This window comes from Stenella coeruleoalba (genome assembly GCF_951394435.1).
Source record: "Stenella coeruleoalba genome assembly, chromosome: 14".
NCBI classification, from domain to species: Eukaryota; Metazoa; Chordata; class Mammalia; order Artiodactyla; family Delphinidae; genus Stenella; species Stenella coeruleoalba.
The window spans coordinates 42,899,607-42,926,351 of NC_137160.1; the positions used below are offsets into that span (position 1 = coordinate 42,899,607).

The 26,745-nt window shown below is 41.3% G+C and overlaps 1 protein-coding gene and 1 long non-coding RNA gene across 4 annotated transcripts in view; one reads left to right on the forward strand and one right to left on the reverse strand.

Moving 5' to 3' along the window:
- The window catches only part of GAREM1 (GRB2 associated regulator of MAPK1 subtype 1), a 209,143-nt gene that overhangs the window by 174,346 nt on the left and 8,052 nt on the right, over window positions 1–26,745 (forward strand). For all 3 annotated transcript variants that reach the window (XM_079943353.1, XM_079943354.1, XM_079943355.1), the window contains one exon: window positions 7,337–8,509. In XM_079943353.1, coding sequence (XP_079799479.1) covers window positions 7,337–8,509 — 1,173 coding nt within the window. The remainder of the gene's footprint in view (window positions 1–7,336; window positions 8,510–26,745) is intronic.
- Window positions 8,674–26,745, reverse strand: part of LOC307197455 — a 49,394-nt gene continuing 31,322 nt past the window's right edge. The window contains exon 3 of the long non-coding RNA XR_013831413.1: window positions 8,674–10,651. This is a non-coding gene — a long non-coding RNA (uncharacterized lncRNA). The remainder of the gene's footprint in view (window positions 10,652–26,745) is intronic.

Sequence of the window (26,745 nt, forward strand, 5' to 3'; positions counted from 1 at the left end):
GTGTCTTGGCGTGTTTCTCCTTGGTTTTATCCTGTATGGGACTCTCTGCACTTCCTGGACTTGGGTGGCTATTTCCTTTTCCATGTTAGGGAAATTTTCAACTATAATCTCTTCAAATATTTTCTCAGGTCCTTTCTCTCTCTTCTCCTTCTGGGACCCCTATAATGCGAATGTTGTTGTGTTTAATGTTGTCCCAGAGGTCTCTTAAGCTGTCTTCATTTCTTTTCATTTTTTTATCTTTATTCTGTTCTGCAGCAGTGTATTCCACCATTCTGTCTTCCAGGTCACTTACCCATTCTTCTGCCTCAGTTATTCTGCTGTTGATTCCTTCTAGTGTATTTTTCATTTCAGTTCTTGTGTTGTTCATCTCCGTTTCTTTGTTCTTTAATTCTTCTAGATCTTTGTTAACCATTTCTTGCATCTTCTCAATCTTTGCCTCCATTCTTTTTCCGAGGTCCTGAATCATCTTCACTATCATTATTCTGATTTCTTTTTCTGGAAGGTTGCCTATCTCCACTTCATTAAGTTGTCTTTCTGGGGTTTTATCTTGTTCCTTCATCTGGTACATAGCCCTCTGCCTTTTCATCTTGTCTGTCTTCCTGTGAATGTGGTTTTTGTTCCACAGGCTGCAGGATTGTAGTTCTTGCTTCTCCTGTCTGCCCTCTGGTGGATGAGGCTGTCTAAGAGGCTTGTGCAAGTTTCCTGATGGGAGGGACTGGTGGTGGGTACAGCTGGCTTTTGCTTTGGTGGGCAGAGCTCAGTAAAACTTTAATCCACTTGTCTGCTGATGGCTGGGGCTGGGTTCCCTCCCTGTTGGTTGTTTGGCCTGAGGCGACCCAACACTGCAGCCTACCCTGGCTCTTTGGTGGGGCTAATGGCAGACTCTGGGAGGGCTCATGCCAAGGAGTACTTCCCAGAATTTCTGTGCCAGTGTCCTTGTCCTCACAGTAACACACAGCTGCCCCCAACATCTGCAGGAGACCCTCCAACAGTAGCAGGTAGGTCTGTTTCAGTCTCCTATGGGTCACTGCTCCTTCCCGTGGGTCGCGATGAGCACACTACTTTGTGTGTGCCTTCCAAGAGTGGAGTCTCTGTTTCCCCCAGTCCTGTCAAAGTCCTGCAATCAAATCCCACTTGCCTTCAAAGTCTGATTTCTCTAGGAATTCTTCCTCCCATTGCCGGACCCCCAGATTGGGAAGCCTGACGTGGGGCTCAGAACTTTCACTCCAATGGGTGGACTTCTGTGGTATAAGTGTTCTCCAGTCTGTGAGTCACCCACCCAGCATTTATGGGATTTGATTTTATTGTGTTTGTGCCCCTCCTACCGCCTCACTGCGGCTTCTCCTTTGTCTTCGGATCACATGGGTTTTATTCTTCAGTTTGTTGATGTTCTGTATCACACTGATTTTCGGATATTGAAAAATTCTTGCATCCCTGGGATAAATCCCACTTGATCATGGTGTGTGATCCTTTTAAAGTATTGTTGAAAACCACCCAATTAAAAAATGAGTGGAAGATCTAAATAGACATTTCACCAAAGGCATACACATGACCAAGAGGCACATGAAAAGATGCTCAACATCACTAATTATTAGAGAAATGCAAATCAAAAACTACAATGAGGTATCACCTCACACCTGACAGAATGGCCATTTTCAAAAAAATGAAACAATAAATGCTGGAAAGGGTGTAGTGAAAGGGAACCCTCCTGCACTGTTGGTGGGAATGTAAATTGATACAACCACTATGGAGAACAGTATGGTGGTTCCTTAAGAAACTGAAAAATTGAACTACCACATGACCCAGCAATCCCACTACTCAGCACATACCCTGAGAAAACCGTAATTCAAAAAGAGACATGTACCACAGTGTTCATTGCAGCTCTATTTACAACAGCCAGGACATGGAAGCAACCTAAATGGCCATCGACAGATGAATGGATAAAGATGTGGCACATGTATACAATGCAATATTACTCAGCCATAAAAAGAAATGGAATTGAGTTATTTGTAGTGAGGTGGATGGACCTAGAGTCTTTCTTACAGAGTGAAGGAAATCAGAAAGAGAAAAACAGATACCATATGCTAACACATATATATGGAATCTAAAAAAAATGGTACTGATGAACCTAGGGGCAGGGCAGGAATAAAGATGTAGACATAGAAAATGGACTTGAGGACATGAGGGAGGGGGAAGCTGCGGTGAAGTGAGAGTAACATCAACATATATACATTACCAAATGTAAAATAGATAGCTAGTGGGAAGCAACAGCATAGCACAGGGAGATCAGCTCGGTGCTTTGCAATGACGTAGAGGGGTAGGATAGAGAGGGTGGGAGGGAGGTTCAAGAGGGAGGGGATATGGGGATATATGTATGCACATGGCTGATTCACTTTGTTGTACAACAGAAACTAAAATAACATTGTGAAGCAATTATACTCCAATAAAGATGTATTTAAAAAAAAAAAACTTTAGTTCTGAAAGACTTCCAAAAAAAAAAAAAAGTATTGTTGGATTTAGTTAGCTAGTATTTTGCTGAGTGTTTTTGCGACTGTTCATCAGTGATACTGGCCTGTAATTTTCTTTTTTTGTGGTATCTTTTTCTGGTTTTGGTATCAGGGTGATAGTGGCCTCAGAGAATGGGTTGGGAGTGTTCCTTCCTCTGCAATTTTTTGTAATACTTTCAGAAAGATAGGTGTTCTCTGAATGTTTGATAGAATTTACCTGTGAAGTCATCTGGTCCTGGACTTTTGTTTGTTGGGAGTTCTTTAATCACAGTTTCAATTTGAGTACTTGTGATTGGTCTGTTCATATTTTCTATTTCTTCCTGGTTCAGTCTTGGGAGATTGTACCTTTCAAAGAATTTGTCCATTTCTTGTAGGTTGTCCATTTCATTGGCATATATGGTAGTCTTTCATGATCCTTTGTATTTCTGTGGTGTCAGTTGTGACTTCTCCTTTGTCATATCTAATTTTATTGATTTGAGTCCTCTCCCCTTTTTTCTTGATGAGTGTGGCTAAAGGTTTATCAGTTTTGTTTATCTTTTCAAAGAACCAGCTTTTAGTTTCATTGATCTTTTCTGCTTTTTCTTCATCCTTATTTCTGCTCTGATCTTTATGATTTCTTTCCATCTACTAACTTTGGGTTTTGTTTGTTCTTATTTTTCTAGTTGCTTTAGGTGTAAGGTTAGATTATTTATTTGAGATTTTTCTTGTTTCCTGAGGTAAGATTATATTGCAGTAAACTTCCCTCTCAAAACTGCTTTTGCTGAGTCCCATAGGTTTTGGATCGTCACGCTTTCGTTTTCATTTGTCTTTAGGTATTTTTTGATTTCCTCTTTAATTTCTTCAGTGATCCATTGGTTGTTTAGGAGCATATTGTTTAGCCTCCATCTGTTTGTGTTTTTACAGTCTTTTTCTTGTAGTTGATTTCTAATCTCATAGTGTTGTGATCGTAAAAGATGCTTAATATGATTTCAATTTTCTTAAATTTACTCACTTTGTGGCCCAGCATGTGATTAGTCCTGGAGAATGTTCCACGTGCACTTGAGAAGAATTTGTATTCTGCTGCTTTTGGATGGAATGCTCTATAAATATCAATTAAGTCCATCTAGTCTAATGTGTCATTTAAGGCCTGTGTTTCCTTATTGATCTTCTGTCTGGATGATCTGTCCATTGATGAAAGTAGGGTGTTAAAGTCCTCCACTATGTATTACTGTCGATTACTCCTTTTATGGCTGTTAATATTTGCCTTATATATTGAGGTGCTCCTATGTTGGGTGCATATATATTTACAGTTGTTATATCTTCTTGGATTGATTCCCTTGACCATTATGTGGTGTCCTCCTTTGTCTCTTATAACAGTCTTTATTTTAAAGTCTGATATGAGTATTGCTACTCCAGCTTTCTTTTGATTTCCATTTGTGTGGAATACCTTTTTCCATCCCATCACTTTCAGTCTGTGTGTGTCCCTAGATCTGAAGTGCGTCTCTTGTATACACCATATATACGGGTCTTGTTTTTGTATCCATTTAGCCAGTCTGTGTCTTTTGGTTGGAGCATTTAATCCATTTACATTTAAGGTAATTATCAATATGTATGTTCTTATTGCCATTTTGTTAATTGTTTTTGATTTGTTTTTATAGATGTTTTTTCTTCCCTTCCTCTTTTGTTCTCTTGTGATTTGACGACTAACTTTAGTGTTGTGTTTGGATTCCTTATTCTTTTTTGTGTGTGTATCTGTTGTAGATTTTTGGTTTGCTGTTACCATGAGTTTTTGTTACAGCAGACTATATATAAACAAGATTGTTTTAAGTTGCTGGTCTTTTAATTTCAACTGCATTTCTAATATCCTGCATTATGCTCTCCTCTTCTCATGATTGCTGGGTTTTTTAAGTATTTATTTATTTATTAGCTTGGTTGCTCTGGGTCTTTGTTGGAGCAGTGGGCTCCTTACTTGCAGCTCACAGGATCCTTAGTTGCGGCTTGTGGGCTTCTTAGCTGCAGCACAAGGGCTCCTTAGTTGTGGCATGCAAACTCTTAGTTGCAGCACACATGTGGGATCTAGTTCCCTGACCAGAGATCGAACTTGGCTCCCTGCATTGAGAGCACGGAGTCTTATCCACTGCGCCACCAGGGAAGTCCCCCATGATTGCTGGTTTTGATATATTTGTGTGTGGATGATTTCCTACCTTTACTTTATGTTTGCCTTTACCATTGAGCTTTTCCATTCATAATTTTCTTATTTGTAGTTGTGGCCTTTTCTGCCTAGAGAAGTTCTTTTAGCATTTGTTGCAAAGCTGGTCTGGTGGTGCTGAATTTGAATTCTCTTAGCTTTTTCTTGTCTGTAAAGCTTTTGATTTCTCTGTCAAATCTGAATGAGAACCTTGCTGGGTACAGTATTCTTGGTTGTAGGTTCTTCCTTTTCATTACTTTAAATATATCATGCCTCTCCCTTCTGGCCTGCAGAGTTTCTGCTGAGAAATCAGCTGATAACCTTATGGGAGTTCTCTTCTATGTTATTTGTTGCTTTTCTCTTGTTGCTTTTAGTATTTTTTCTTTGTCTTTAATTTTTGTCAATTTGATTATTGTGTGTCTCAGCATGTTCCTCCTTGGGTTTATCCTGCCTGGGACTCTCAGCACTTCCTCTACCTGGGTGGACTGTTTCCTTTCCCATGTTAGGGAAGTTTTCAGCTATTATCTCTTCAAATATTTTCTCAGGTATTTTTTCTCTCTCTTCTCCTTCTGGGACCTCTATAATTCAAATATTGGTACGTTTAATGTTGTCTGAGAGGTCTCTTTGGCTGTCCTCATTTCTTTTCATTTTTTTTTCTTTATTCTGTTCTGCAGCAGTGATTTCCACCATTCTGTCTTCCAGCTCACTTATCCATTCTTCTGCCTCAGTTACTCTGCTAATGATTGCTTCCAGTGAATTTTTCATTTCAGTTTTTGGGTTGTTCATCTCTGTTTGTTCGGTCTTTAGTTCTTCTAGGTCTTTGTTAAACATTTCTTCTGTCTTCTCAATCTGTGCCTCCATTCTTTTTCTGAGATCTTGGATCATCTTTACTATCATTGCTCTAAATTCTTTTTTGGGTAGATTGCCTATCTCCACTTCACTTAGTTGTTCTCTAGGGTTTTATCTTGTTCCTTCATCTGGGACATACTCCTCTGCCATCTCATTTTGTCTAACTTTCTATGATTGTGGTTTCCTTACCGCAGGCTGCAGGGTTGTAGTTCTTCTGCTGTCTGCCCCCTGGTGGATGAGGCTGTCTAAGAGTCTTGTGCAGGCTTCCTGGTGGAAGGGACTGGTTCCTCCCCACTGGTGGGTGCAGCTGGGTCTTGTTTGTCTGTTGGGCAGGGCTGTGTCAAGGGGCATGTTTAGTGGGCAGCTGTATGCTCAGGAAGACTTTAAGCAGCCTGTCTCTTGATGGATGGGGCTGTGTTCCCTCCCTGTTGATTGTTTGGCCTGAGGTGTCCCAGCACTAGAGCCTACAGGCTGTTGAGTGGGTCCAGGTCTTGGAGAGAAAATGGCCACCTCCCCTAGGGCTCACACCAATTAGTACTCCCCAGAACTACTGCCACCAGTGTCTTTGTTGCCGCAGTGAGCCAAAGCTGCCCCCATTGCTGCAGGAGACCCTCCACAGCAGACAGATTTGGCCCAGGCTCTTATGAGGTCACTGCTTTTTTTCCTGGGTCCTGATGCACATGAGACTTTGTGTGCACCCTCCAAGAGTGGAGTCTCTGTTTCCCCCAATCCTGTGGAATTCCTGAGATCAAACCCCGCTGGCCTTCAAAGCCAGATTCTTTAGGGGCTCCTCCTCCTGTTGCCAGACCCACAGGCTGGGGAGCCTGACATGGGGCTCAGAACTTTCACTCCTGTGGGAGAACTTCTGTGGTACAATTATTTTCCAGTTTGTGGGTCGCCCACCCAGCAGGTATGGGATTTGATTTTATTGCAGTTGTGCCCCCTCCTACCATCTCATTGTGGCTTCTTCTTTGTCTTTGGATGTAGAATGTCTTTTCTGATAGATTCCAGTGGTTTGTTTTTTTGTCGATGGTTGTTCATCAGTTAGTTGTGATTTTGCTGTTTTTGTAAGGAGAAGTGAGCTCACATCTTCTACTCCGCCATCTTATCTCTGTCTTTTCTTTCTGTTTATATAAAATTGTTAACAGGTTATCTTTAGTGGTCAAGTTGTGTAGAAATTGTTCATTTTTATATCTGTATTTTCTAATATTTCTTCCAATGAATATGAATAGTTTTCATAATAAATAGAAGAATGGGGAGAAAGAAGACATTTTTTAAATCCTTTGTCCCAATTTTAGAACAGTTAATAAAATTAGATTTTTAAAGGTAAAAAATTAGAATTTTAATAGTTTAAAAAGAATTTTCTACAGTGATATTCATGAAAGCATTTTTATAACTGAAAATGATACAATGATAATACTAATGTCCCAAAATAATTATCCATATGGTAGAATACATAGGAAAAGAAACTAGAAGGATGTTTATCAAACCATTAACCATGGCTGTATCTGCATCAGGTTCATGGGTGTTATTTTTTGGGTGTTTTTCTTCTGTATTTCCCAAAATGTTACAAATGAATACAGGGTACCTTCTTCTTCAGAAAAAAAAATGCTTTTAAAAGTCTAAACTAATATCATCTTGTTATTGTTAACCACATAAACATTACAGGAGAAATGGATTGTCTAAATTTAGTATTAAAATAAAACAGCATTTTCCTTTGTGTATGCATGTGTGTCTTAACAGCATGTTCACTACTTCTCTGTGTGAATAAACTAAAGACAACTACCCTAAAATTTGATTTATCCTATTGTAGGTTGCTTCAGGTGAATGCAATGAAGACACCGAAGTTTACAACATCACCCTTTGTACGGGGGATGAACTCACTCTCATGGGCCAGGCAGAAATCCTTTATGCAAAGACTTTCAAGGAGAAGTCACGACTCAACACCATCTTCAAAAAGATTGGGAAGCTCAATTCCATCAGCAAGCTGGGAAAAGGCAAAATGCCGTGCCTCATTTGCATGAATCACCGGACCAACGAGAGCATCAGCCTCCCATTCCAGTGCAAGGGCAGGTTCAGCACCCGAAGCCCTCTGGAGCTTCAGATGCAGGAGGGCGAGCACACCATCCGCAACATTGTGGAGAAAACCAGACTTCCCGTGAACGTGACCGTGCCCAGCCCTCCACCGAGGAACCCGTATGACCTCCACTTCATCCGTGAGGGGCACCGCTACAAGTTTGTGAACATCCAGACCAAGACAGTGGTGGTTTGCTGTGTGCTGCGGAACAACAAGATCCTCCCCATGCACTTCCCTTTGCACTTGACTGTCCCCAAGTTTAGCCTCCCAGAACACCTGGTGAAGGGGGAAGTATGGCCTGAAACCCTGGTCCATCACTGGCTGGGTATCTGCCAAGAACAGTTCGACATCGATGAGTATTCACGGGCGGTCCGCGATGTGAAGACCGACTGGAATGAGGACTGTAAGAGCCCCAAGAAGGGCCGGTGCACTGGCCACAACCATGTTCCCAATTCCCTTAGCTATGCTCGCGATGAGCTCACCCAGTCCTTCCACCGGCTCTCCGTCTGTGTGTATGGCAACAATCTCCATGGCAACAGTGAGGTGAACCTCCACGGCTGCAGGGACCTGGGGGGAGAGTGGGCCCCCTTTCCTCATGACATCCTGCCCTATCAGGACTCGGGTGATAGTGGGAGCGACTACCTTTTCCCAGAAGCTAGTGAAGAATCAGTGGGCATCACAGGGAAGTCAGAACTTCCTTATGAAGAGCTGTGGCTGGAAGAAGGCAAGCCCAGCCATCCGCCTCTCACTCGCTCCCTGAGTGAGAAGAGCAGATGTGATCAGTTTCGAGGTTCTATCCGGTCCAAATGTGCACCTTCTCCCCTTCCTGTCCCCGGAACTCTGGGAGCAGCAATGAAGTCTTCAGAGATTGCCCTACCTCCACCTCCAGTGCCTCCCAAATCTGAAGCCGTAAGTCCTTTCTGGTTTTGGGTGATGTGCCGGTCCTTCTATCTCTCTGCTCAGTCATCTGCTAATTTATTTTCTTTCTTAAAGAAAACTCCCCAATGGAAGATTATCAGAATGAGCAATTTGCTTAATTTGGAGTGAAATAGAAATATTTGCTGGATTATTTTTACCATTTGGGAGTTAGAGTTTTACTCTACATTTGATGAGAAATTCTTGGAGAGTTTTTATTAGGAGAGGTTTAAACATGCTGCCTAGAGAACGGATAACAGCGAGGGGAGAGCAGAAGGCGGAGACCAGATAAGAGGGATGAATATGGTAACAGGTATGAAATGATGACACCCTGAACCACAGCAGTTGGTAGCAGCAGATGGCAGGGAGAAACGAGCTGCTTCGGATCATGTTTCAGAGGTGGAACCAACAGTATTTACTGATTAAATTGGATGTGGGTAGTGAAGGAAAGAGAGAAATCAGGAGAAACTCCTAGATTTGTAGCCTGAGCAGCAGAGTGGATTATTGGTGCCACTTACCGCTGATGCGGACTGAAGGAGGAGTGGATTTATTGGGGGGAAGGAGAGATCAAGAGACATCAGCATCATTTGTAACTCTCTCCTCACAGTTACATTGAGATCAAAGCATCATGGGGGTGCTCACTTACACACCACACATACACACACACAGGTGCCAGCCCGGTTTTGCTCACCACCTCAAACGTAACTCACTCAGCTGAGGAGGAGTCTATCAGATTTTAATGTAAAAGGTCATACAGGAGAAAGAGCCCTCTGTTTTGACCATGTTCTTTGATTGACAGGCACTCTGAACCTTCACGACTCATTTTTGATCATTGGATTTCATTGTATCTGAAGGGCGAAAGCGCTTGAGGCATAGGGTGTAATTCTGTTCATTTATTTGACAGTATCTGTGGTAGTGGTTTCCTTTTTTTCTATCTCTAGCAGAATCCTTTAAAAGAAAAAAAAAAGAAAACTAACACAGATCACAATAAATAGAAGAATTACAATCAAAACCCATCTGACTGAAGGACAGATTGGAGGGATGGGGTCTCCCCTTGGCCCTGTCTACTCTGCCCCCACCAGGTGGTCTCAGGACACCTCTCTGGAAACACAGGGCTGTGTAGAGCCTTGTATCAAAACCATGGGCTAGATACTAGAAAAGTCACCATCAGTGACCACTGAAATCATGACCCTGGACTCTAGCAACTTCCCCTTTTGTAGGGAAGGTAACAGATGAAAAGAGAGGACTACTATACAAGTTAAAATGTGGGAAGTATACATAGGTCATGTATGGGGGGAGTTCAGAGGAGAAAAGAACTTCTAGTTGTACAAGAGAAGCCTTCATGGAGATGACATTTCAGATGAGCCAAGAGCATATACATGAATGGAAAGAGCAGAGAGATGGGAAAGAAGGGCGTTCCAGACAGAATGGCTTGAGCAAAGGCAAGGGCAGATGAGGGAAAATGCAGAGTTTTGCCGGGCAAGTGGAATAGGGTTGAAGAGGGAGTATGAAGGGCAGTGGTGTCTTCAAGGCTGGAGCCAGGTCATGGACAGCTCTGGACACCAGGCAGCACTTTGTGCTGGGCGTCATACATAGCTGTCCATGCAGAGCCCTGATTGCTGCAAAGCTTTCCTGAGAGAAGACCCACCTCCAGCTGTTTATTCCAGGACATAACAACTCCCCAGAAATTGCAGGTCTCTACTTTCCCCTGCTCCTTACAAGATCTACCAGGGATCTTAAGGCACAAGCCCAGAGATCCCCGTATCCAGTAGGGGTTGTGGAATATTTGGGGGAAGTCTTGGTGGAGTCAGAGTCCTTGGTTCTTTTATTCATGTCAGATGGTGTTCCCCCAAAAAACAGGTAAAAGGTGAGGGGACACTCCTAGTAAGTACTTCAGGCATTTTTAGGGATGTCTCAACTTACCTGTGTATGTGATGTTGCTTGAAGCTTGGAGCCTTCTCTTCAATAGGAATGTGACCACATGAGCTTTTCCTATAGAACTCTGGTCCCACCTGGCACATAACGGGGACTCCTGTCTGTTGACTGATCGATTGACTCATCCAAGGTGGTCCCACCCAGTTATTTACATAACCAAGTCTTGAGGTAGGAAACTGGCAGTGATTGTTTTCACTGAGGCTAGTGAAAGATGAGTAAGAACACAAATATTAAGAGGCCCTATCTTGACCCTGGTACTAAAAGAAAAACGTTAGAGTTAAATTTGAAACTAAAAGCAAATCTCACAGCAGAAGAAAAGGTTTGGGCCTCCAGTCTAAGCCGTAATTTCTTATGACATAAGAGAACCTTCTCAGAGCATGTTCGGTGTTTATAGAATGCTCTAATCATAAAGACTTTTTATAAACACGTGAAATTACTTAATTTTCTTTTTTTAAGAATTAGGCATTTCAAATGAAGTCATGTCTTTTATTGGTTCTGTGACCATGAAACAAATTTTCCAGTTTTAGGATGTGCGTGGGATCCGGAGAACGTCATAACTGTTAGATGTGGCTTCAGCTTGTAGCTTTCAAAAGGGAACTTTAATGGGGCATACATTCAAGTGCTCCCACAGAATTAAACTTCTTTGGATAGTGACAGTGGGGTGGGTCCTGGGAAAAAGCTGGGCCATAGAAAGGGAAGCAGAGCTGATAACTGGCAAATGAACGCTGCTTTGCCACAGTCCGTGTCCCAGTCATGTTAATATCTAGAGGGACAGTGGCTCCACTACAGTGTATGTCAGCCTGTGCCTTTTCTCCTTATTCTATTCTTCACTCCCTACTTCAGGGTCCTAAGTTACAGCAAATATCTGTGCTCTTTCTCCAGCAGATTTTGACAGTCTTTGTTTCTGTAAATGAGATAAAAATCTTTCTCCTTCAACAGTAATTCTTGCTATGTTTCCAGCAGTGTGCTGCAGTTCCGGCATCATCTGGTTAATGCTTGACCACTGTCCTACCCATATGCTAAAATGGAAAACTAGGCTATGGGGCCAAACAGAAAATCCTCAGTGGAGGAGTGATCAGTTTAGCCCTGTTAATATACTTTGTACTTGATGTGGCTACTTAGAATTATGCTCTAGTCTGTACCTTTGTAAAGATCGTTAAATACAAAGGTTTTTTTCCTTTAAACACAAAACACTGCCACTTACCTTTCCCAACAATAAGAGGCTATTCCCCCCACCAACTGGAACATCCCAGGGAAGAGTAAACAGCTCCTGGTTCCAGGCACAGAAGAGAAATTGTTGCAGATGAGCCCAAGCTGGGGAGCTGCCCAGCTTACTGAGTGGTGACATTTTCATTTTTTTAAATTGTGCAGAGTGCCCTCAAATCAGAATGACCTGACAGTTCCTCTTGAGTGGGTTATCCTTAATTGGTTCATATGTTCTAAACACATCCTCTATTTCGTAACATTGTGGGCCTCATTCCATAATTTTAATTTTCTGGCTGTTGGCTGATAATGTCTAAAATATTTACCCAGATACTCTCTACAAGTGACAGTCTTCAAGAGCTGCCTTTTTTTTGTGATTTTTTTTTTTTTTTTTTTTCCTCTTTGGAAGATGCCATTTTGGAGAGCAGTGACGGGAAGGCTTGATAGTGCATGAAATCTATAAATACAATGTTTGACTCTTAGACTATTCTGGTCAATGCAGTAAATTACAAATCAGTATCAAAACTACTGGATCACAACTCTTCTATAGCTATGTGTGCAGTAGTATCAAACCTGAGGACCCCAGAACCCAGGGATTAATTCATGTCCTCTGTCTGTCTTTAGTAACAGAAAAACAAAAGTGCATTCACTCTTGGTTGGATGTTAACGTGGCAGCGATTCTTGAGATTCATGAAAGAAAAATCATAAAAGGAGCTCTAGGTCGAAACCACTGGTTTAAAGCAAGTTTTCCTGCAGTGTGGATGAAGAATTTGTTAACCTTTGGGATTGACAGGATGCCCCCTGACAATGACAATATGAGAAGCAGTAGGGACTGAATTGTAAGATGGATTGTGGTAGCATACATTCATTGTTATAAGGCTGAAGTCCATCATACATAAAGTTCCTGTAATGGAGCACACTGTCTTATTGATGTTTGAGAAAAATAAGACATAAAGGGCGAATTTAATCCAGATCTACACTGCACCTAGATCAGTAGGTGCCCGAAAAGACTGCACTATCCAGGAGTCTGAATCTGCAGACTGAGCAGCTGATGAGAAAACAGCAGGGGACACCAAGCATCCTGAGAGTCTTCATTTCCCTTCTCAGTGGAATTTCACCGGGAGCAGAGAGGAGTGATCTGCCACACTATGTGATGGGTCATTAGAGGCACAAAACATCATGTCTAAGAGCCACACGTGGATTTGCGTCCTCACTCTGCCACTTAGTAGCTCCATAGCTTCACACCTTGGGCAAACTATTTAACTTTCTGAGTCAGTTCCTGCGGCAACTAATAACAGTGTCTTCATTGCATTATTGTATTATACAAAGTACTTGGCAGTTTTCCCTGGCACTCGGTAAGCATTCAATAAATAGTAGCGGTAACTTAATATGGGATGCATTCTTTTTTAGGGTTAGATAGAAAATAATTTTTTGGAGGTTATTTCCCCTGTCCTTCCTTGCCTGAGGTGCAAGGCCTCTCCAGAGAGTCGTGGAAGCTGATGGGGACAAGGACACCTACCTCCACAGACAGACCAGCAGAGAGCCTGGCGCACAGGCAGGGGACAGTCATCCCCGCATTCCAAAAGTGCATCCTAACAGGCTCGAAAAGTAGCAAAACATTCTTTTCATCTGACTTTTAAAATGTCTGCTTGATAAGCTAGATGTTATGTGTTATAGTTACCTACCTGTGGAGCCAAAATTGTAATCATGACAAACCAAGAAAAGAGCTACAGAAATGCTCAGCATCCTGTGGGCCCCAATAATATGTAATCCTTTCATGGGGGATTTGGGGGTTTTGTAGAACTATAGAGTACCTATGAAAATGCCACATGTGGTTCTAAGGCTGCAATATGTGTCAAGAAACTGAAATTCCTAGGAAAACCTCTCTAGAAATATTAAAGCTGAGAAGTTGCCTTGACTAATTCCATTAGGCATGGTGAGGCTAGGTCATGGTGCTACCAGGTGTCACACCTGGATGTGTCCACCCAACAGAATGAGGGCCCTCACGAGACTACCAAAATTAAGAAAAAGTCATAAAAATATATTGTTTAAAAACCGAGAGAACTGATTCTTAAGAATTGAGCTATAAGAATTAATTCTACTCTACAACCAGCAAACACTGAGGTAAGAGGCGGCAGGACATGCATACTAAAAACAGCCTTGCACCAAAAAAACGAACCCAGGCTACACAGGATGCTCCCACATAAAAATAGCCCTCCAAGACCACAGTAGATAATTGTTTCTCCTAAATTCATAGAGTAAGAGAAATATAAATAAAATTAAGAAGCAGAGGAAACACTCCCAATTAAAAGATGAAGAGAATTCCCTTGAAAGAACAAACAATGAAACATACCTCTTCAGTCTAATAGACACCAAGTTTAAAAGGAGATAATGAAAATACTGAAGGAATTAAGAAGGGCTATCAATAGGAATGCAGATTACTGTAAAAAGGAACTACTGTAGAAACTATAAAAGAGGAGCCAGGAAAAATTAGAAAACTCATTTGCTGAGATGAAAACTGACTGAGCTAAAGGCAATGAATAGCAGATTGAATAATGCAGAAGAACAAATAAGTGTTCTGGAAGATAGAATAATGGAAATCATCCAATCAGAACACAGAAAGCCCAACTGGGGGAAAAAAAATGAAAGCAAAATAAGAAACCAATGGGATAATATAAAGCATGCCAATCTACACATAATAGGGATCCCAGAAGGAGAAGAAAGAGAAAAGTGGTTCAAAAATGTGTTTGAAGAAATTATGGCTGAAAACTTCCCGAACCTAAAGAAGGAAACAGATGTCCAGGTACAGGAAGCACAGAGGGTCCCAAACAAGATGAACCCAAACAGACCTACACCAAGCCATATTATAATAGAAATGGCAAAAGTTAAAGAGAGGAAGGATTCTAAAGGCAGCAACAGAAAAACAAAGAGTTAATTACAAGGGAACCCCCCATAAGGCTATCAGCTAATTTCTTAATAGAAACATTTGCAGGACAGAAGGGAATGGCAAGATATAGTCAAAGTTCTGAAAGGGACAAATCTGCAACCTAGGATATGCTACCTAGCAAGATTATCATTTAGAATAGAAGGAGAGAGAAAGAATTTCTCAGACAAGCAAAAACTAAAAGAATACAGCAATACTAAACCTATCCTAAAAGAAATATTGAAAGGTCTTCTCTAAATGGAAGAGAAGCAAGAAGGTATAGGAAAGAGAAAATCACAATTGGAAAGTAAATCACTTAATAAGCCAGTAGGCGGATTTTTTTAAAAATCAAAAAGATTTTTGTGCAAGTGATGACAGCCACAATGAACAGCAAAAGGATAAATATGAAGATGTAAAAGAGGACATCAAAATCATAAAATGTGGGAGAGGAGAGTAATAAAATGTAGACTTTTTTGTTTGTTTTTTTTTAGAATGTGTTTGAGCCTATATGACTACCAGTCTAAAAGCAAGTAGATAGGAAGGGGTTAAAATACTTGAAAAACAAGGTAACCACGAATCAACATATAAAATCGACTTACAAAAACCAAAAAGAAGAGAACACAAGCATAATATAACAGGAAATCATAAACCACAAAAAGAAAAAGAAAGGGACAAAGAAGAAATACAAAATTAACTGGAAAACAAGGTTTAAAATGGCAATAAATAGATATCTATTAATAATTACTTTAAGTGTCAGTAGACTAAATGCTCCAATCAAAAGACAGGAGAATGGCAGGTTGGATTAAAAACAAGAGCCTATAATATGCTGCTTATTGTAGGCAACACATAAAAAAGAGACCCACTTTAAGGCAAAGGACATACAGACTGAAAGTGAGGGGATGGAAAAAGATATCTCATGCAAATGGAAATGACAGAAAAGTGGGGGTCTCACTACTCATGTCAGACAAAATAGACTTTAAAACAAAGGCCATAAAGATAAAGAAGGACACTATATAGTGATAAAGGAATCAAGACAGGAAGAGGATATTACATCCTCAAAATATATGCACCCAATATAGGAGCATCCAAATACATAAAACAAATACCAGTAGACATAAAGGGAGAAATTGATGGGAATACAATAATAGTAGAAGGCTTTAACACCCCACTCACATCAATAGACACATCTTCTAGACAGAAATTAGTAAGGCAGCAGAGATCCTAAAGGATACAATAGAACAGTTAGACTTAATTGATATCTTTTAGGACATTACATCCAGAAAAAAAACAGAATACACATTCTTTTCAAGTGCACACAGAACATTTTCTAGGATTGACCGCATACAAGGGCACAGAACAAGCCTAAACAAATTTAAGAGTATAGAAATTATTTCAAGCTTCTTTTCTGACCACAATGGCATGAAACTAGAAATCAACCACAGGAAAAGAAGAAAAAAATGATTACATGGAGACTGAACAACATGGTACTAAAAAACCAGTGGGTGAACAACAAAATGAAAGAGGAAATCAAAATATACTTTGAGACAAATGAAAATAAAAACACAACCATACAAAATCTATGGGATGCAGCAAAAGCAGTTCTTAGAGAGAAGTTCATAGTGATACATGCCTTCCGCAAAGAACAGGAAAAATCTCAAACAACCTAACCTACCACCTAAAAGAATTAGAAAAAGAAAAATAAAATCTAAAGTGAGCAGAAGGAAGGAAATAATAAAGATCAGAGAGGACATAAATAAAATAGAGATTTAAAAAGCAATAGAAAAAAAATCAAAAAAAAAGAGCTGGCTTGTTGACAAACCTCTGGCTAGGCTCACCAAAGAGAAAAGAAAGAGGACCCAAATATACAAAATAAGAAATGAAAAAGGAGAAATAACTGATACCACAGAAATACAAAATAAAATAATACTATGAACAATTATATGCCAACAAATTCAACAACCTAGAAGAAACAGACAAGTTTCTAGAAATGTACAGCCCACCAAAACTGAATCAAGAAGAAATAGATAATTTGAACAGACAGATCACTAGAACTGAAATAGCGTCCGTAATTTTAAAAACTCCCTACAAACAAAAGTCCAGGACCAGATGGTTTCACAAGTGAATTCTACCAAACATAGGAAAAAAAAACGTATACTGATCCTTCTCATACTCTTCCAGAAGATTGAAGAGGAAGGAAGGAATGTATGCCCAAAGACATTCCATGAAGCCACCATCACCCTGATACCAAAGCCAGACCAAGACAGTACCAAAAAAGAAAATTACAGGCCAATATCTTTGATGAATATAGATGCAAAAATTCTCAACAAAATATTTGCAAACCAAATCCAACAACACATAAAAAAGATCTTACACCACAACCAAGTTGGATTCATCCCAGGGTCACAAGGATGGTCCAACGTAGCAAATTAATCAATGTAATACACCACATCAACAAAAGAAAAGACAAAAACCAAATGATCACTCAGTAGATGCAGAAAAAGCATCCATTCACCATAAAAACTCTTACCAAAGTGGGTATAGAGGGAACATATCTCAACATAGTAAAAGCTATTTACCACAAACCCACCAGCAGTATCATACTCAACAGTGAAAAGCTGAAAGCCTTCCCACTAAATTCTGGAACAGGACAAGGATGACTACTCTCACCATTTCTATTCAACATAGTATTGGAAGTCCTAGCCACAGCAGTCAGACAAAAAGAAAAGAAGTTATCCAAATTGGAAGAGAAGAGGTAAAATTGTCATTATATGCAGATGACATGATACTATATATAGAAAACCCTAAAGACTCCATACAATAACTACTAGACTGATGCACAAATTCAGCAAGTTAGCAGGATATAAGATTAGCATACAGAAATCTGTTGCATTTCTTTACGCTAGCAATGAAATATCAGAAAGGGAATGCTAAAAAAAAAAAAAAAAAGCCCTTCTAATCACATCAAAAAAAAAAAAAAGGAATAAACCTGACCAGGACTTCCCTGGTGGTCCAGTAGAAGAATCTGTCTTCAATGCAAGGGATGCCAGTTCGATCCCTGGTCAGAGAACTAAGATCCCACATGCTGCAGGGCAACTAAGCCCATGCGCCACAACAAAAAGATCCCATATGCCACAACTAAGACCCAACGCAGCCAAAAAAAAATAATTGTTTTTAAAAGTCAATCTTAAAAAAAAAACCCGACCAAGGAGGTGAAAGACGTGTATGCTGAGAACTATAAAACATTAATAAAGGAAATTGAAGATGATTCAAAGAAACGGAAAGATATTCCCATGCCCTTGGATTGGAAAAATTAATATTGTTAAAATGACCATACTTCCCAAAGCAATCTACCCATGTAATGGATATCCCTATCAAATTACCCATGACATTTTCCACAGAACTAGAACAAATAATCTTAAAATTTATATGGAATCACAAAAGACCCAGAATCGCCAAAGAAATCCTGAGGGAAAAAAAGTTGAAGGCATAACCCTCCCAGACTTCAGACAATACTACAAAGCTACAGTAATCAAAACAGTGTGGTATTGGCACAAAAACAGCATATGGATCAATGGACCAGAATAGAGAGCCCAGAATTAAACCCACACCCCTACAGTCAATCTTTGACAAAGGAGGCAAGAATATAACATGGGGAAAAAAAGTCTCTTCAGCATGTGGTGTTGGGAAAGTTGAACAGTCACATGTAAATCAATGAAGTTAGAACACACCCTCACACCATACATGAAAATAAACTCAAAATAGCTTAAAGACTTAAATATAAGACATGACACCATAAAACTCCTAGGAGAGAACATAGGCAAAACATTATCTGACATAAATCGTACCAATGTTTTCTTAGGTCAGTCTCCCAAGGCAGTAGAAATAAAGCAAAAATAAACAAGTGGGACCTAATCACATTTACAAGCTTTTTTACAACAAGAGAAACTGTAAAACGAAAAGACAACCTACAGACTGGGAGAAACTATTTGCACATGATGTGACTGACAAGAGCTTAATTTTCAAAATATACGAACGGCTCATACAACTCAACAACAAAAAAGCGAACAACCCAACTGAAAAATGAGCTGAAGACCTAAGTAGACATTTCTCCAAAGAAGACATACAGATGGCCAACAGGCACATGAAAAGATGCTCAAGATCGCTAATTATTAGAGAAATGCAAATCAAAACTACAATGAGGTATCACCTCACACTCATCAGAACGGCCATCATTAAAAAATCTACAAACAACAAATGCTGGAAGGGTGTGGAGAAAAGGGAGCCCTCCTGCATTGTTGGTGGGAATGTAAATTGGTGCAGCCACTATGGAAAACAATATGGAGGTTCCTCAAAAAACTAAAAATAGAGTTGCCATATGATCCAGTAATCCCACTCCGGGGCATATATCCAGACAAAGCTATAATTCAGAAAGATACATGTCCCCCTATGTTCATAGCAGCACTGTTCACAATAGCCAGGACACAGAGACAACCTAAACGTCCATTGTCAGATGAATGGATAAAAAAGATGTGGTGCGTATATACAATGGAATACTACTCAGTTATTAAAAAGAAAAAAATGAAATATTGCCATTTGCAGCAACATGGATGGACCTAGAGATGATCATACTAAGTGAAGTAAGACAGAAAGAGAAAGACAAATACCATACGATATCACTTATATGTGGAATCTAAAATATGACACAGATGAACTTATCTACAAAACAGAAGCAGACTCACAGACAGAGAACAGACTTGTGGTTTCCAAGGGGGAGGGAGGGGGAGGGAGAGACAGATTGAGAGTTTCGGATTAGCAGATGCAAAATATTATGTATAGAATAAACAACAAGGTCCTACTGTACGCACAAGGAACTATATTCAATATCCTGAGATAACCATAATGGAAAAGAATATGAAAAAGAATGTGTGCATATATGTATAACTGAATCACTTTGCTACCCAGCAGAAATTAACACAACATTATAAATCAACTATACTTCAATAAAATAAATTTTTAAAAAAAGAATTGATTCTACTCTGAATTTTTATTTTGTCTTTGGGCTTTCTCCTACTGACTATTAATATTAGAGAAGACAAGGGGGGAGGGATAAATTCGGAGCTTGGGATTAACATACACACACTACTATATCTAAAATAGGTATAGTATATCTACATTCCAGTCAAAAAATTTTTTAAGTGATATAAATTAAAGCTAAAATAAATAGAGAAGGCACTAAAGGAGAGATTTTCTTAAATAAACCTTGTGTATTAATAGTCAAATTTAGGTAATAAAAAGATTAATCTGCAAGTGATTATTTACTTTTCAAAATAATTGCTCTACAAAAGGATTCACTCAGGATTCCACTAATGAATGCGGTCTCCTAAGGCATTTGACATTTAATTAATTTTAATTACAGCTTTTGAGGAGTACTCTGTAAGCAAGCCATACCTGCATTTCCCATTTGTTAATTGAAATAAGGACTGAATTATTATTGTGTTTTGGTAATTTTGAAACTAATTGCCTTTAGTTTTGTGTAGGTTATTTATTTTTAAATGAAACCTTCTAGGCCAAGAAATTTTCTCCTGTGTCTGCCGAAAGTCTCAATGATTAGAATGTTAATAAAGTCATTGTAATATTCTATGGGATAGCCCTTGTTTCAAATCTGCACTCTTGGGTTTACCATTTGCACAAAATCACATTAATGGGAAAGTTATATACTATTTAAATATATCTATCATGCATTATACTCCTTTCTCAGAAAAGGTCTTTATTCTCTGCCCCAATGGCATAGTATTTCTTTGGAGTCCAGGGAAGCACCCTGGAACTTAAACAAGTATTCTTTTCAGAACTGCGTGCCCTTCTTGTTTCCCAGTAGCGGCCTGCTGTGCCCTCTGCCTTGACTCCCTTGCCTGAGGCCTGGAGGTTGGAGGCCATTGCAGACCCAGGCCTGCCTTAGGTCCTTATCATCCGCATACACAACGGGAAAAAGAAACACACACATCTGAGAATCAGGATTTCAACTGTAAATCACATCTGCCCTGGCGTAATTCATCAGATAGATGTTCATTTATTGCCATGTTGTCATTGTAAAACTTTAATTTCTGTTTGGCTGAAAATACCCCTGATGGGTATGTGACAGGGTTGTGAACTCTTTGTATAAAAGCCTCTTTATAAATAAGATTTCTTAAGGCTGTAATGATTTTGTTATCTGGGAGAGGGAGTGTGGGAAGAAATGTAAAATACAGGGCAGAGGGCATGCAGTGAAGGCAAAGTTACAAAGTTCAGGGAAGCATGGTTACAAAACTCCTTTCTTTGCAACACTGACATTATCCCGAAGTCAGCTTTTTAGAGAAGAAAACTCATGGTAAAGGTGAGTCCAGTTTTAGATCAAGCTCCCCTATAGTGTGTGTGTTTTCTGAATTAGTGTCAACATAGAAACAACATGATCCTTAGTCCGCCTAAGGATGGCCGAAGCCCGTTAGTGACTGCCCACAGTTCCAAGCAGTGTGGTCTTTGAGCCGAGATTTTCACCCACAGGTATGTGGTGGCAGATTTTAGACTGTAGACAAGGAAATGTGAGGCCTCGTCGGCAAGTGTCTCCAGGTCCATTGCCTTGTATTTAAAAGTTGAATAATTGCTGCTATGAAATTGGTATTTTTTTTCCCCAAAAAAAGTTCAGCAAAGAACATTGCATAGTAAATTTTCTGTTTTCCTAAGCTGTCTCTTTGGTCCAGTTAGTGAAGGGGTGTGAAAGCGTCATTTCTTCCATAGAAGACGAGTAGGGAGTTCTGAGAAACTAAGACTTTCCAAGAAACATCATCATACCAAAGAGCCCCCATTCCTACACTGTGCAGTTTCATAAGCACGTTGTGTGTCTTTTGTTTGTTGTATTCTTTTAATCCCTAGGAAGTGTCAGGGAAAGATAATGTCACAGAAGAAAGTAGTTCATACGTGTATGAAATACTCCAATTGTATGTGATGTGTGAATTTTTGTCTTCTAAACATTTACATTTAACCCTGTTTCCAGCCATGCAATAATGAGCTTTGTGTTTGTAATAAATTCTCACGCGTTATCTTTAACATGTGGCTATTTAGGGAGAAGACCTTGTTTTCCATTTTTCACAAATTATTGGTCCTTCACCCCGGGCTCAGTTTCCTCCCAACTAAACAGACTTATAGCTGTGAGGAGTGGGGAGGGGAAGGGATGCTTAAATACCTATTCCAGGAGTCGGGAAATCAAGTTACACTTTCTGGAGAGTATTCAGAAAATAAATAGCCCCATTCCATGACGCACGAGATTCTGACCACAGGTTGGAGTTGGGTTTTGACTTTGTCAACCACCTTCACATAGTAACACGAAGCTTTCCAAAGCCATTTATTTTATTGGGTGTGTCCATCTTTGCTTTCACTGTTTGTTAGATAATAAGCTGCCATTGATTATTTTTCTGGTTTTACGCGGCCAGTGCTGGCATGGTGAAGGCAGAGAGCAGTGGGGAAATGTGTTCTCCTCTCCGTCCCAGAAGTCAATGTGCACTTAACCTCCAGGTTACACGCGTGCATGTACCTACCCAGGCACGTTTTCAGGTTTCTTCCAAGTTAAAAAGAAAAAAGCCATGCCTCATTCAATCCACTATCGCTTTCTAATAGCTGTCTCCCCCTTCCTTCCCAGCCCCTTCCTTCCTTCTTGAAAAGAGTGGTCTGTCCTCACTCACTCCACCCTCACCTCCTGTTCTGGCTTTGACTCCCTGGAATCTGCCTCTGGTCCCCTCACTCAACTCAAGCTTCATTCACTAAGATCCCCAGTGACCTGCTAACCGTCACACATCTTCCCGACCTGCCCTGACTTCCTGCCGTCGTTCCGTCTTCACACCATCCCTCTCCTGAGCCGCCCTCCCCACCATCTGCTTCCTTGAAACCACTGGGGACTGTTCTGTGCCGTGAGCGGTGAGATGCGGTCCCTTGCGTTTCTCCCCCTTGGTCTCCTCCTCTACTGGCCCCTTAGGGGTTCAGCCCTCTTCCCTTCTCATCTGGGATCTCAGTGCCACCAGGACTTCAGACTCTATCAGTAGAACACTGAGCTCGACTCCTTTCCACACTGAACCCCTTGGTTTCTCCCAAGCTCTGTTCTTCCTTCTAAGTGTCTGTCTGATACGTGGCATCAGGATTCGTCTTGCCTTCTAAGCCCCCCGTCCAGGGCATCGCTCTGGTGGTTTATTCCTGCCCTTGTACCTTTTGTACACTCACAATTCCTTCCTCCTCCAGACTTTCTCAGTATAATTTCCTGTGAGTTTGTTCTTCCCCCGCCCTCCTGAAGCTTTCATGGTGCTCCCACGGACCTTCATTCCACCTTCTATTATTACAGGACCGACTTTTATCTCCGTCGTGTGTTGGTCTCCCTGCCTCCCTCCCAGCTAATTCCAGGGGCTACTCGTTCTTGTCTGCTTTACTCAGCACCAGCTCAGTGAGCGTGTGATGGGCGCTCAGCATATAATTGAACAAGTCAATAGTAAATGGAATTAATGTCATTTGTAGGAAAAGGGAAAGCGACGCAATGTTCTTCGGACTTCTAGGGGCAGTAGATGGTGCCTGTGATCCCGGCCATTCGCCCTCAGGACGGACACCTTCTACAGCTTACTTCAAACCCCACTAGTAAATGTTGTGTGTTAGATGGCAGTCACGTAAATATGCCTCCCTGAGAATATGCCTCGTAGACTAAAGAGAAGTGATGGTTCTAGAAAGAGCAGAACTCCCCAGTTCCACCTCGCAATAAATTAGCTTTCTGTTTAGCTCTGGGTTCACAGTCTGCTGCTTGAACACTGGGTAGAGGTGTCTTACTCCTGGGTAGCCGGTATCTTATCTCTGATAAGACTGAATCATTGAGCATTTCTTTAGAAAAGGGAAGACTTGTTGTGGAGAGGCAAGGATGAGAGGGTTGTGCTGGAAGTAAAACCACTTATAAGAAAGGCTTTAGACCAGAGAACTGCTTGTGAAGCCAGGCTCTGGGTACGTACGGGTGGGAGTCTGCTCTCCCTGAATCCATGTTGTGGTCATTGACCCTGTCATAGCTAGTAGGTGCCAGGAGCTTGGCTGTAAACACTCAAGCTACTCATCACCAGAAATTACCTACCAGTAGGCAAAAGTCACCCATGATCCGCGATGGGTAGTAACACCTGCCTCAGACAGAACGCCATCCCCTCCCTTAGCACCAGCGTTCCGGGTTTACTCCTGAGAATCCAAGTCCCTCACCCTCGCCCTGCACTGCTCCTTGAAGTTCAGTCTTAAATGCTGCACTGAAGGGCCGAGAAGGGCTCTAGTCCGTCAGGCATGGTGTGTCGGGCACGGTGTGTTCTATGACATCCTCATTTAGAAATACCGTCATTTTCACTCTGACACCACGTCCAGTGTCGTGGTGGCAGAGTTGATGGCGGCCATAGGGGCCAGGTCTGCTGGCACCTTTCTTCCCCTAGATTGACACCAATCTGAAGACAAAAAAATTAACGTGGAGCCCAGATGACTTATCAATAACAGTCTCCACATTAAAATATAAAAGGCATTCTTTTGGTATAAGTTTGAAAATAGAAGTGCCTTGTTGTATTTGTTTTGTGACATCCAGTAACCTCCACCTGGCATTCTGTGTACCATATTTGTGCCAGAGGTGACAAATCCCCAAACTGCCATCCACAGAGCAGTAAGAACAATGACGACGGTCCCTACCATTTCCACTTTCTGGCTAATTGAATATACATGGGAAGTAAGTGAATATAAACAGTCTGTTGGCAGAGTTCAGAAGCAATGACAAGTACTGGTGGCTACTTGTGATGGTCCCAAACCACGCCTGTAACAGAGCTGGGCCTTAGGAAGTGACAGGAGGGGGTAGGCAGTAAGAACTAAAGCAGAGCGAGAGGCAGGAAAGCACAGGGTGTGTTTAGGTGACACGGAATCTGCCCCACTGGATGGACCCATGTATTCATACAGAGGAGTAGTGAGGGAAATAACTAGAAAGATGGAATCAAATGGGATAATTTCCTCTAGCGAGGAGAAATCACTAGAAAGACTGCAGCAGGCCTCAGTGGGAGACAGGAGAAGCTGGACTTTATCCAGCAGTCAAGGGGGGCCACTGGAGATGGGAAGTAACAAGATGAAAGCCACATGCTGAGACTTTTAGAAGGAATGTGCTGAAAATGTAGCACTTAAACGTGAAATTGAATATGAGGAAAAACTGGAAACAGGGTGATTGGCCATCTGGTCTTATAAATTGCCTTTTATTGTCAGATAAAATTCATTTCAAGCCACAGCTACCTTTCTCTTGGATATAAATGTCCCACGATGAACCAAATCAAGAAGCAAAGAGAAGTCGAATAATTACTGTTAAAAGGAGGTACGAGATAGAAAGTAAGGTGGCACAGTAAACCCTCACAGTGTGTGGGTGTATCACTTCTGAACCCCAAAACGTATACATTCCCCCAAAGCATATATAGTTTTCCCATAAAATGCTGCAGTATGACTTCACTTGAGCGTCCACATCTGCAGCCACACGTTAAAAGTAACACGGGGAGGCGCGTCTACAGGGCCATCAGCCGTGCTCACCCCACGAGGGCCGCCCTCCCGCAGCTGCCCAGGGTAGCACTCACTAGTTTTGTTCCTCCACAGTGTTACAGCTGAATTCCTGTCGCCGACGGGGTCCCATTGAAGTCGGGTTTTGTTTTGTTTTTAACTACCTTTTCTCCAAAATGGGTTTCAAATAAGCCTAGTTCTTTCCCATTGAAGTCACACAATTACACCCAAACTGCCCCCTCATGAGAAGGGAAGAAATCTTTCTTTGGTCTCATGTTAGTATCTTCTCACTGACACACATACACACACATACACACATGACTCCTTTCAGGAGTCATGTGGCCATTTCAGAAGCTTTCCATATTTCAAATGCTGTTTGGAGTGTAGCTGGAAACGTTCCGGTCAGCCGAGCTCACCTCACCGGGCCCTGTGACCTACAAATGCTTCTTTTTACTGCTGCTTCCCCCGTCCCCTCCTGTCACCGGGAAACCTATGGGGAAGCTCTTTAGGACTGTCCAGTTATGGAAGGAGGGGGCAGAACCAGATGTCAGGAACCTTGAGAGTCTGGGGTTATAAGAAGAGAAGAGAGGACTTCCCAGAGGTCAGAGTCAACGACAAGTGGCTGCTTTTCTGTGTTCCGAGACCTAGGTCAGCTGATGATACTCAATTAAAATGCACGGTGTAGTCGACCCCTCAGCACATCATAATTGACATCTCGGTAAGTGGTCCCTAATGAAATGTATTTAATGACTAACTCCAAAATTTAGAAATTTCTAAATCAAATTCAGCCTTAACCCTGTTTTCCTGATGCTTCTCTCTAATCCCATGTTGAGAAGCGATTGTTTATTTTTAAAATGGAAAAGTTAACCGAGGGACTCCTTATCTTCCTTCGTTTTCCATGATTCCTGTTATTCTAAGCGTAGACAGAACCAAGCACATCTATAAAAGCCGCACCCGTCCATCCCTCTAAAGACATTCCCTAAGAAAGAAAAACACAGTTGGCTACCATACAATTCGCTGACAAGACAGAAGGAAGATGACACAATATCTTACTTATTTTGTAACCAGTGTATGCTCCCAAAAGCCAGGGACTGGAGTGATCCAGCCAGAACTTTTCAGTGTCCTAGTTGGTTCCCAGCTTCTTAAGAAGACCCCTAAGTGAGGCAAGAGTCCCCCTGGGCCAGCTCACAAGCAAGCCTCCCTCTTCCGTATCCAAACCTCATTTCCTTCTCCACCACCACCTTTTGAAAAGCTCAGAAAGAGAACGCCCGCAGCTGTTGGAGAAGAGAATCTGCTGCTCTCAATATTCTGTTTTAGCCTAAAGGGCTGGTGCAGAAGAAAAACTGTATCCAGTGGGTCCCAACAACCAGGGTGGTGGGTCCTCCGGGTGGGAGCAGTGATTCCCAGACCCAGGGAGAAATGCAACGGCTGAGACTTTACATGGCCTCTGTTTCGCTTAGAATTGAGGTTTGCCTGGTCTCCCCGGGGTCACATGACTTTTTTAACATCTGGTTTTCTCCAGCAAGTGAATCAGGCCTCGGAAGCCAGTTAGAGGGCCGGGGTGCAGCGTAGGTGGTAGACCATGCAGTGTAACGTGAGCCCATTTCATTTGGTC